The sequence below is a fragment of the Lactuca virosa genome, chromosome 5 (genome assembly GCF_052849685.1).
Source record: "Lactuca virosa cultivar CGN04683 chromosome 5, Lactuca_virosa_CGN04683_v6, whole genome shotgun sequence".
NCBI lineage: Eukaryota > Viridiplantae > Streptophyta > Magnoliopsida > Asterales > Asteraceae > Lactuca > Lactuca virosa.
The window spans coordinates 402345346-402358051 of NC_136430.1; the positions used below are offsets into that span (position 1 = coordinate 402345346).

Below are 12706 nucleotides of genomic sequence, written 5' to 3' on the forward strand. Positions count from 1 at the left end.
ATATATATATATATATATATATATATATATATATATATATTAGAAACATCAGAATCGCACATATATAAGTGTGCTAAATTAAAAAAAAAACAATTTTTTTTATTTATAGAGATGTTAATAATTATAAACAACAAAACATAAACTTGATTTTATTAATTATCAGATATTATAACTGTAGACTTGTTACAATTACTATGTGTTGCAAATGGAGAAATGTAGGAATTCAGGCGAGCAGCATAAACAGTTTCCCATCCAGCAGACCGTGATGATCTGTTGTGACGCCAAAGTGGCAAATTAGTAGAGATTGGATATGCTCCATGTAAATCAACCTTCACATAATGATCACCTCTAACAAGAGCAATAACAACAACTCTATGAGTTGAGATGTCTTGGGGACCAAGCCATAGTGGAAAACATGTTGATGGACTATCTTTGCTTAGAAAAATAACTATTACACTATACTTGTTAGCAATGAGAAAGCTAGTGACCGGCATAATCAACCAACGATCTTTTGGTGCGAAATGTGATCCATTGAAATTTAATGAGTGATGTATGGTGCTTAAATCGTAATAAAAAATTTGTGCGTACTCAGCTGGGTATGCTAACAACTCATTCTGTAAATCTAAGCGGATTTGACGCCAATTATCTTCACTATAACCGAGACACGTAGCTATTGCACGAAATCCACAATTTCCATCTCCCCTCACGTTTTGTATGTTTGTGACATATGGATGAAATTCATACGAAATTTCATTCATAAGTGGATCTGAATTATACATTACTTGTTCTTGGTTGAAGTACGAGTTATGCATCGATTGTTCCTGATTAAAAGTTGAGTTGAACATTAGAGGTTCTCGGAACGAGTACGTATTGTGCCTATCTGGTTCTGGTTTAGATCAAACAAATTAGACCGCATATAATCAGGCGTATAAGTAGAAATGCTACGTCGAGACGGATATTGAGTTGGTGGCGCTTGAGTCGGTTGATCTTGAGGTGGTGGATCTTGAGTTGGTGGGTCCTGGTTTAAATCGATATGGTTTTTCTCGAAAAGTTTCTTCTTTAAGGAGGGGCGCCCACGAGTATTTTTGTGAGTAGCAGGTTCCGAAACTGAAGTTGTTGACGGCGTGATTAAGTTTAGTAACTTCCTTGCTAAACTTAACTTAACAGGTCTTGATTGTTTTTCGTAATGAACATTAAACATATTTACCTCAACTGCACAACCCAAATTGTCATCTTCTAACGATTTGCATTCTAATAAATCAAGTTTCTTCCAAAACTTATCGACTGAATGAAGCGGTACATAATGACCTTTTTTAACAAATATAGCTTGTTCATGCGCACATGGCAGCCCATAACTTGTACGTACTTGACATCCACAATTTTCATAAACAAATCCAAATTCTTTGGACCGCTCATATTCTTTAAAAATGATATCAAGTGCATAAATTGAAACGAAACGACACAATGGTTTTAGATGTGGTATTTCGTAGCACGGATGTACAATCAAAATTTTGTTATGCGCAAGACTCGCTTTTATACCTGTGTATTGTGACTCAACAACATCAGCAATACGCTTCAATGATTTGGCGATATCTGATCGCGATGTTTCGACATATCTTTTTAACTTGGCATGTTGACTTTCAGCTCTATTAGTTGTGTGGTTGTCAAAGTTAAGAAACTTATCGGTCCATGCAGACACAAACTTTTCTTTGTGTGGTGGCAACCGTGTTTTGTTTAGATAAGAAAATGCATCTGAAATACATAAACAAATTTCAGTTGATGTAATGAATTATAACATATTATAATGTATATTTAAAAATACCTGGATAATTGTTCGTAATTTTTTCAACTTGTGCCAAATTCTTGTTGTATGCTTCCTTTGTTTCAGAGTTAACCAACCTCGTCCATGACGTATAAAGAACATCCCAACATGATTTGCATTTCTTCATGATATTGTTATTTATATGTCATCTGCAAAGTAATCCTTTAGCATTTGAAAATATAATAGCGTATGCGTTCATGAGAGTCATTTCTCTATCAGTCACAATAACACGCGGCAACATACATCCTTTCATTACCGATTTTAGACAGTCTAAAGCCCAAACATAGTTGGACTGTTTTTCTTCATGCATGTACACAAATGCAATGGAAAATGTCATATTTGTTGGAGTTACACCAACAATCTCCAATAGAGGCATCACGTACTTGTTTGTCTTATATGTTGCATCCATTAACAAGACATGTGGAAATGCACGCCATATTTCTAACGATCTTGGATGAGCAAAGAATAAATCTTCTAACTTATTTGTCAAAACATTTGCACGACTATAATAAACATATCCATTTTGATCTAGAAATTTCATAACACCTTGCATTTGAGTTTTACCTTCTCTCTCCCTACGTCGAAGTTTTTCGTCTGCATTGTAGATAATTTTGAGAGTAGATACATTTTTCGGATTTAGGTTTTTTAGTGCAGATAATATATCTTTTGGTTTGACATTCTTTTTCAACAAATTTTTCACTATTCGACATTCATATTCAGTTAGCCGTCGTGGATAATGATGACCTTCCAAATATAATGACGGCTCATGGTTATGAAATTCACATATCATTTTTATCTTCCAAGAATTATCTACTGACGAATATTTACCCTGTAGGCTAAATGGACAATTAATTTTTTTTGTCCCTATTTTTTTTTTGGAGATTTGTGTACTTTTGTATGTACCTCCACGGTCACATTGAAATACAACATTAAAGTTACGTTTAGAATTTTTTATGACGATAACATAACCTAAAGTATTTGCCATATTTTGCACCCAATCCATCAATTCTTGATGAGAATTGAACACTTGACAATTATATTATTATAAGTAGCTAACAAATCCACTCGATGCTAACATTACTGTAACAACATACTAATGAATTTATACCTTATCTGTTTTGAATGGTGATATGTCATCGAAGAAATAACGACTTTCATTCAAACTTTCATTTTCATCTGCTTCATTTGTGTCCATTGGATGAATATCCGTTTCGAATGGCGATGTGTCGTCGAAAAAATAGTTACTTTCATTGAAACTATTATTTTCATCTACTTCATTTGTCTCCATTGGATGAATATCATCTCTCTAAACATAACAAAGAGAAAAACATACATTTAATAATAATAATAATAATAATAATAACTAGAGGGGTTACCCGAGCGTTGCGCGAGGTGGAATGTGTTTGTTGTGTGAGACAATTAATGAAATACATTGCATAAATTGGTATCCAAATTGAAGTATGTTGCTAATCTATGTAATTTGCCATCAATCGGATGAATGGAAATGTAAGCCGAAATTGACTACTTAATTGGTCCTTGTGGCAAATTTATTTTATATAACAGTCACTTTTGATAAAAAGATTACAGAGTTGGTTCCTATGACATAAAAACATTACCAAAATTGTCCCTTTGTAGAAAAATATTACAAAAACGGCCCGATGCTATAAAACCAAAAACGAACATGTTTAGTCTTTCAACATACAATAAAAGTACATTGTCTTAATAAGCTATAATCTTATTTGACCATCAACCTAGAATATCTTTATTAAAAATATAAACTTGCAAAGTCTTTATAGGAAATAAAAGCGGGAAGTATAAGGAAATATATATAAAGTAAAATTTGTTAAAATTTACCATCGCTTCTAATCCGGTCCCTGATGATGCAATGTGTTGTGGGATCCACATTACATTCCTACACCATCATCATTATTAATTGATAGTTAGTAATTAATAAGTAATAACAAAAATAATAATAATAAATACCCGAACAGCTTCCTCGGCAGGGACGGTCCAGTTATTGTCCTGTTCAAAGTAGTTAAATGATGTCGACTCAATGTGGTTCCATGTGCGTAGTGCTTCCAACTGGTATGTGCAGATGGCTGCTACACAGAGCTATTCAAAGTCCATCTTCTTGTAAGAGATAACTCAGGGTGCCATCTACAAGACGACACCACACATTAATCATTAATTATCCATCCTATCATTCTAATTATATCGTATATGACCCACCACATGATGTTGTTAAGGTATGATAATTCATTTACCAACTTTCTTAATATCTTTACCATTCTTATTTAACTAATGTCTTCTAGACTCCACAACCTATAAACATAAGGGTAAAATAGTCATTCATTATCCATCATCATTTAAAAAAATAGTAAAATGGTCATTTACTTTGTCTCAAGTTAGATATAAACATTTCATTTACTTCGATTTGGTGGCAATATGAAGACCATTGTTCATTATCCATGTCTACGATACCCCAAAGATACCCCAAAGAAAGCACCCGACCATCATCTTTCAAAAAAAAGAATAAATTATATCAGTGGAAATATTGTTAAAACTGTTTGTTGGAATATAAGGTTAATACGGTCATGTATCATGATATCGAAGGAAATACATACCTTGGGAATACGAATGAGGGGACATTGGATTTAATTTAATCTTTGGGTTTAGAATTGTATTCCACTGCTGTGTCGAAATGGAAATTCAGGTGTGTGAGCATGTTGTTGCATTCTCTGTGCAGACGCATGAGATTGAGAAGTAGCATAACTGCTCACAGTTGCATCGACATATGGTGTCCGCCTGTTCATCTTCTCCTTTTACTCACAAAACAGTAACACAATCAATCATAGTTACATCAAGAAACATCTCATCACATAAATCAGTAATTCAGTATGCCATTTTGGAAGCAGGTGAGTCCATTTTGTTGCATATATTGGTAAAATAAAATGAAATTAAATAGTTGTGTGAACAGTAATCTGCATTTAACCACAGCCAATAAGAACAATGCAAACAAAATGTTAGAAAAAATTATTCCAAATGATCTGATGATATAATAAGTATGAATTTACTGGAATGAACGGGTGCAACACGACCAATCGCTGATTCACCAAAATCAGGATCCAAAACATCCTCAAATTCACCGGATTTCCATCAAGAGCCACACTTCGAACTTTAAAGCTTGCTGGCATCAACCCTTGACCAGGTCTATGGCAGTCAACTGTCTTTTCCAAACTCTGGCAACAAAAGAACACAAAAAAAGTCAAAGATGCTTCAACTATGAAATCATGGTTTGACATTATCTGTGGTTTTTGTTGACACAACGCTGATGTGGACATATAACGTGGCATGTTTATTAAAAACTTACAACTTCATTAACCAAAAAAGAAATATTCTTAAAGAGTAAGTAACGAAATCAGTGAATACCTGCAATTGGAGAGTATGGAACAGAAAGTTCTTCACAATCTCTCCTCCATTGAGCAAGAATGCAAGAGCAGAAGGAATTAAATCACGAATGAAAACTTGATCATAACAGAAAAATAAATGCAGGTTCAACTATTAACGAATGAAGACAGAAAGAGAAACCAATAAACACCTTCTAGGTAGAATATTTGCATCAGCACCCCTAAATAATCCAACAGCACAACCAGTTAGGCGAATGAAACCCAACACAACAAAAAGAAACGAAAAGAAGTTAACTAAGGTAAATATGAATATTGATTTTAACAATTTAACCCAAATAGAAATACAATCCGTTAATCCCAAAATCGAAATCAAGAAAACACAGTGGAAGAGGCAATCGATTAAGAGTAGGAGCGATGATGAAGGAGAACAAACAGGGACGGGGAAATAAAAAAGAGAAGACATACCTTCCAAAATCGGTATTTGAAATGAACTGGAAAACGACTATCACTCTTCGTATTTGAGGGAAGAGATGTTTGAAATCAACGACGGTTTATGAGAGGCTGGCTCGCACCGACAAATTATTGAAACCCAAATCAACAAAAAGCAACGAAAAGAAGCGAAAGTAGATAAATGGAAAAGGTTCAGGGAGAAGTTAGAGAGGGCGATGGCGGTAGAACCACCGACTCTACCGATTCGTCCTATAATCAGAAGCGGTACCACAGGTGGTGGGTCGATGGAGCGGCGAGGGTTTTAGCAAGGCAGAAGTTCAACAACGGAGCCGATAAAGGAATTGGTGGTTCGATTTATGGCCTCTATCTCTCGATTTTTCTCTTTATCTCAGCAACGCATAAGTTTGGCGAAGCAGGAATTAGAGGAGAGAACACCCAAATAGAGGTCGGTGAAGTAGTCAGGATCGGTGAAGAAGAAGATGCGAGAAGATCGGAGGTTTTGTGCTGAGGAAGATAAAGTGAGCGGAAGGATCAGGAACAAAACGTGGAAAGCACAAACATTTGACACGAAGCAGGAAATAGATTAAAAAAATATTATATACAAATATCTTTACCAATAACCAGGAATAGAAAGAAGATAAGAGAGTGACGGATACAGCAAATAAATGGAAACAAAATAAGAAAGTGACAAATACAGGAAAACATAAGGACCTATAACTACAGAAATAAGAAATGCAACTACAGGGACCAAAAGAGACAAATAAAATGCAACTTTACTGTTACTATTCTTCATAACTTTAATATATATATATATATATATATATATATATATATAATAATAAGAAAGGTTAAGTACAAATACCTCATAATATGTGTCACTCATCCATTCTTCCCAACTTGTCATTTAATAAAATCTATATTTATAACAAATATCATATGTTTGCTTTTAAGGAAAGTTACTTTCAAAATGACATTGCAAGTCGCTTTCAGTTTAACATATAAGAAATACCAATCCTCTGAAAGAAATTGTAACCAAATTTTCATTTTTATCCCTTTTATTTTTGTTAATGTTTTATAGTTTGTATTTCTTATTTAACAAATTAATTTTTTTCTATTAATATTTAATAATATTCATTATTACTCTTCTTGTAAATGTATTCATGAGATCATTTTAATTATACAACTTTTATGAATAAATAATATGTTTCTATTTGTTAGTTTTCAAAATTAATAAAGTTTTAAGGGTTTAAGATTTAAATTGATAAAATCTATGGTCTTTTCTAAAACTACAACGTAAAGTGGGAGTATAAAATTGTAATATTACATTTTATGGATAGAATGATTGGCACACATATTAATACGATAATTGAAATGATATGCCAGTTGCCATTCGTAAACTGGGGGTATATGTCACGAAGATGAGACATTTTAATAAAGTTATAAATTGGTCGATCGTTAATAATATGAATTTTGAAAATAATAAAATATATTATTTTCATTAAATATCCTTACATTTATATTTGATTTTCAAATCAAACATTATATTCCGCCGCCTCGGCCGGGGGTGTAACAGTTGTAGGGCGTAAAAATAATTGACAAGTTACTAATACATTATAATAATAGTTCATAATAATAATTCATAAATCAGTTCGTACTCGGCGGGTTACTAAAAATAATTGTTATAAGTTGTGGTGTTTTATTGTTATAAGTTGTAGGGCATACAAATAATTGACAAGTTACTAAAAATTCTCTTTGGATGATACAAACTCCATATTAATGAACATGAATGAAATTTTTTTCATCAATTTTAACCAAGCCTAACAGATAAAACAAGATTTGTGGTTGTGTTTTAAAGACAGATTAATGTGCTTTGCTAATTATTAAGAACTCAAATTTATTAGAAAAAATGACACTCTGTATTTGGAATTTTAACGAGATCTTAATGAGGAGTTAATTATTAAGAACATAAATATATTTTTATGGGGTAATTACTAATCTAGCCAAATTAATGGGGTAATTAACAATTTTTAGCCAAAAATAGCCCACGAAACCGTAGGTTTCGAGATTCGCCTACTGTTTCACCATTTCGTCTACTGTTTCGCGTTTTGTATAAAAAAAAAAATTCATTTTTGACATTCAAAACCGTAGGTTTTTTAAAACCTACGGTTTCCTCTCGAAACCTACTGTTTCCCAAACCGTAGGCTACGGTTTTCGCAAAAAAAGCTACGATTTTTTTTTGGGAGGGGTTTTATCTACTATTTTGGGGGTTTTATCTACTATTTTGGCCAAAAAAAAACTACGGTTTTAATTTTTAATTTTTAAATTTTTTTTTATTATTTTTTATTATTATTATTTTTTTGTAATATAGAGTATAAAAAAGAGTGTTTATAATATGTACAATAACTTTAACAATTATTTTGTTTAAATTTTAACAATTATTTGGTTTGAATTATTTTGTTTTAATTTTAACAGTAGTCAACTCTGACGAAAAGAGTAGACTACTTTTTGGGTAAAGTTGACTACTTTGTTGCTAAATTTGACTACTTTTTTGTTAAATTGGACTACTACTGTTTTCAACCTATCTTATATATATTAAGTATTTTATATTTTTGGAAATTTTATTCTCTCTGGCTTCTTTATCCTCAAAATTAAGATAATGAGTTGTAACGAGTATTTTGTATTGCTCATTACGGATGGAAGATGGGAGTTTGTTAATTCCCAATTATCATATGTTTGGCCACTGGGATACAATCCGAGAATGTTTTATTTAGGTGTTGAATTTTACGAAAACACAACGTTCACCGAATTTGTTCAGTTGGTCAAGTGCAAGATGGGTCTTCCCGAAGAATCAAAAGTTAGTTTGGCCTATCAACATCCAGAACAACTCTATTATTGTGGTATTGTTGATGATCGAGATATTAGACAGCTGATGAAGGTAATAAATGATGTTGGAGATAAATATGTGTCTGTGTATGCGGTGGTTGAAGAAGGCGTTTGGCCGAACGAAATGGATGATAGAGGAAAGGCATCTGTAGCAAATTTATCAAGTGGAAAAGGGAGCAACAACCCAATAGGTAATTTTAAAAGTCCAAGTAAAAGTCAATATCATAGTGTTGCTGAAAATGTAAATGTAGTGCCAAAACCGATTATGTATGTTACACCGGAGAATTATAAGTATATCGGTGATAATGATGTTGGTGCATGTGTTAATGATGTTGGTGTAAATGATTCATTTGACAAAAAAAAAAGCAGTAGCCGTGGTGAATAAGGTTGGTAATGAATCTGGAAAACAGGAAGTTTTGTTTTTGCATGATGGTGAACTAAAAGGATATGGCGAGTTTGCGGATTGTGACAAGTTGGATATATCCGGCCTAGATAGTGATTCTAACGGAGAAGAATTAGATGACGAATCTAAGCTTATTTATTCAGATACCATGTTTCATGGTATGCCCCCTTTCCTTCGTGTCCTGTAAACGCTGATGTGAACATTCCATGTCAGAGGGTGGATATAAGTGAAGAGATTAAGGTTTTAGACATTTTTGATGACAAAGAGTTGCTCAAGCTTGCAATCGGAAGACAATGCATGGAACAAGGTAAGTAGTATAAGACTACCAGATCGAGCAAAGGAAGGTTCGAGGTTGTTTGTTTGGTTAAAAATTGTTCATGGATGGTTAGGGCAAGGGGAATCCAATCGACTACTGCTTTCCAAGTCACAAAAGTTGTTGACCAACACACATGTTGTGCGACAAATTTGGAGTCTAATCATCGACAATCAAAGAAAAAGGTACCCGGCCACTTTATCGCTGAAGTATTGGCCGGAGACTATAATAGAGTTTATCGGGGCAATGAAATTGTTAGGGACATCAATTCGAAATTTCCAATCAATATCTCATACCAACAGGCATGGCGTGCAAAACAGTATGCGTTGTTGATGTTAAGAGGTACCAAAGAGGATTCATTCACCAAACTACCAGTGTATCTGCACAACTTGGTCAAGCACAATCCAGGAACTGTTACTCAGATAAGAGTAGACGATGATGATCGGTTTGAGTTCGTGTTTATCGCGTTGGGTTTCTCGGTAAGCAGTGTTAATTTTTATAACAAATATAACATATGAATCCTAATTGGTATTTGTTAATGCAATGAAAAATAATTGTAGGTACGAGCGTTCATCAAATATTGTAGGCCGACCCTAATAATTGATGGTGGTCACCTAAAGGGTGAATTCAAAGGCACGATGTTGCTCGCAGTGACAATGGACGGTCAAAACCAAATCATGCTTGTTGCTTATGCCATTTGCAAAAGTGAATGTACTGAGACGTGGTCCTGGTTCCTTCGAAAGCTACGTGAATGTATAGGCAACTTGGAAGACCTTACAATCATATCTGATAGGGCTCCATCCATAGCGACGTCAATTGCAAATATATTTCCTCACGCCTATCATGGAATATGTGGTATCCATTTGTATTTCAACATTTCAGCAAAATTTGGAAGCAGCGATACAATGCACGCATTATTTTGGGAGACATGCAAAGCCTATACCATTAAAAAATTCGATAATGGGATGAAAAAAATAAAAAAATGTAAATATTTGTGTATGGGAATACCTACAAACTCTCGCTCTCCTTCCAGGAGACTTTGATTATAACTACAGACTACGAACGACCCTTAGAGGTGTCGCCCGCTATTACTCACTTAATCCAAACGAAATTGATTACTATTGATTAACGACCTGTATTTGATTACTTGAATTGAAGGTAAGACTAACAAACGAGGATAAGAGGATTACTAGGTCCTGCTAATTACGTGTGTTATTTAAGGCTGTTGGGTATACGAAGGACACGTTGGCCCATTTCGCATTTGATTTATTTGGACCTTACTAGAAATGCTAGTGGGCCACTGAGGCCCAATAGCACTTGAAAGTCATTGAGGGTCCCTTAAACATGTAATTGGGTCACATGAGGCCCAATAACGTTTATTTTTATTCGTTGGGCTCAAAAGTTATGTTAATGGGTCACGAAGGCCCAATAAACATGATTTGAGACTTTCAAGCCCAAAGATTTGAATATTTACTTGTTTTAGGTATAGTATAATTGTTGGAAAGTTTGATTGATCGATTGTTATTTTCGTATCGGCACGAGGTCGGTTGGTTGTTTATAACGATATTTGGAATTTTATGTATATTCATCTTTCTATTTTCATGAGTTATAGTTTGGTATATTTTTTTTTGACTCAAATATCTTAATAATAAAATAATTGGCTCAAAATATTGGTTTGACCCTTTTCAGCCCTTCTTTAATAAAAATGACAATTTTAGTCCCTTAATTTGAAAAAGAAACATTTTAGGTCCTTAAACCATTTTCTTTACATTTTTGACCCATAGACTTGTTTTAGTGATGTTTTTAGTTCAAAATTTACTCTTTGGCAGTTTCAGCCCCTCCAGTAAAGAGTTTTTCAGTTATAGTCCACACTTTTCGCAACTTTTACTATTTTGGCCCAAAATCCAAAAAGTTTACATTTTTGATCCTTATTTGGAAAAAAAATCATTTTAACCCCTGAATTGGTTTTGTTTACCATTTTACCCTCTGTTTTGAGAAGTTTACCATTTCAATCCCTTGAAAATTATGTTTTTCGCAATTTTTGGCTCAATGGGCCGAAAAGCCCAAAAATTGGCCCATTAAACTACAAATTACATTTCTAGCCCTTTAAAGAGTATGATATTCATAAAAACATTTATTTTTACTGTTTTGACTCTTTTAGTCCTTAAAAAAATCGTAAATGACAAATTTCAACCCAACTTTTGTTTATTTGACAATTATAGCCCCAAAAATGAGTTTTATGTTGCATTATGTTTATTATGACTTTAGATAGAAACTTTTCTTGACTTGTTCAATGAAAAGTATATTATCATGTTTGTTTCCTCTCTTGTGCCATAGATCTCGATATTTCTTCCCTTTTTGTTACATATTTACCACATAAACACATAAAATCACACATACATACATGAAATCATACATAACATACACATACACATAGATCTACACATTTTACTTGTATTCTTCCCCATAAAACTTGTGAAAATCGAAAAGAGAGGGGTATGAACTCACCTTGAGTTTGTGGGTTCGGTTTTGAAGAGAAATGGAATAGTTTGATGTTATTTTCGGCTTTAGCAAGCCCTCCTTGAATAGATCTCGAACTTATGGAGGTTGTTCTAAGAGTATGATCACAAAATTCTTAGAATGAATGATCTTAGCATAAAAATGAAGTTATACAACTTATAGGTGTAAGGACTTACCAAGGGAAGATGATTTTTTGGGTGGAAACCTTCTTGATCCACCTTATATCTTCGAAAATTTGTGAAGGAGATGAAGACTTTCTAAAGAGAGTGAGGTTGAAAGAAGTTGGTGTAATGTGTGTGTGTGTTGTGATCTCGGCCGAGAGATAAGAAGAAGAGAGAGAAAGAGGCCTTGATGCATGTTGGATCATACAAGCTTGCATGGAAGTATGGGATGCAAAGGCTTTGTTATTTGTTGTGTAATATGGAGGTGGCACCTCCCAAGTCAACCTCTATTTCCCTTTATATATATATATATATATATATATATATATATATATATATATGTTGGGCCGAGAGGGAGAGGAGAGAAAAGGATTTGGGCCATTTGTGCTTAAGTCCATAATTTGGGCCCAATTTGATGGTTTTCGGCCCAATGGGCCTTTTAGATCAATTCACGGCCCAATATACATCAAGGAATGAGTTTTATGGCCCATTAGGGCTAATTAGATTTGTTATGGCCCAATAAGGCCCATTTAGATAAACTAGCCCATTTTAGGATTACAAGGCCCAAAAAGGTTTAGTTTTATGGAAGTGGGTCCAATTAAGGTCCATTTAAGGGTCCTAAGCCCAAATAGTCAAATTGGAAGTTTATTGGTCCATTAGGCCCGATAAGGAAATCCTAGTCCAAAATGGACTTGAACCGGGATTTTTAAGGTTTCCATCCTTTGTTGACTACTTGAATGTTTGTGT

At 33.8% G+C, this 12706-nt stretch overlaps 1 protein-coding gene across 11 annotated transcripts; it reads right to left on the reverse strand.

Annotated features, from left to right (window-relative positions):
• Positions 1 to 210: 210 nt before the first annotated feature.
• On the reverse strand, positions 211 to 6253 carry LOC145111187 (uncharacterized). Of its 11 annotated transcripts, none has more exons than XM_079047478.1 (10): positions 5695 to 6252; positions 5252 to 5450; positions 4897 to 5061; positions 4447 to 4641; positions 4251 to 4339; positions 3806 to 3979; positions 3677 to 3734; positions 2931 to 3128; positions 1823 to 1971; positions 211 to 1752 (listed from the first exon to the last, which is right to left on the reverse strand). In XM_079047478.1, exons 9-10 carry the CDS (start codon positions 1947 to 1949, stop codon positions 845 to 847), a joined length of 1035 nt encoding a protein of 344 aa, XP_078903604.1. In that variant the 5' UTR covers positions 1950 to 1971; positions 2931 to 3128; positions 3677 to 3734; positions 3806 to 3979; positions 4251 to 4339; positions 4447 to 4641; positions 4897 to 5061; positions 5252 to 5450; positions 5695 to 6252; the 3' UTR covers positions 211 to 844. The 11 variants fall into 11 exon arrangements, 10 of the variants coding, with proteins under 10 accessions (XP_078903604.1, XP_078903601.1, XP_078903607.1 ...); XM_079047475.1 differs by adding an exon at positions 4108 to 4144 and having other exon boundaries at positions 4447 to 5061; XM_079047481.1 differs by adding an exon at positions 4087 to 4144 and having other exon boundaries at positions 4447 to 5061.
• Positions 6254 to 12706: the final 6453 nt, after the last annotated feature.

Coding starts and splice junctions, on each gene's coding strand:
- LOC145111187 (XM_079047482.1), bottom strand. CDS start 1,949: ATGAAGAAATGCAAATCATGTTGGGATGTTCTTTATACGTCATGGACG. Junction 1,753..1,822: donor AATTACGAACAATTATCCAG/GTATTTTTAAAT, acceptor TATGTATTTCAG/ATGCATTTTCTTATCTAAAC.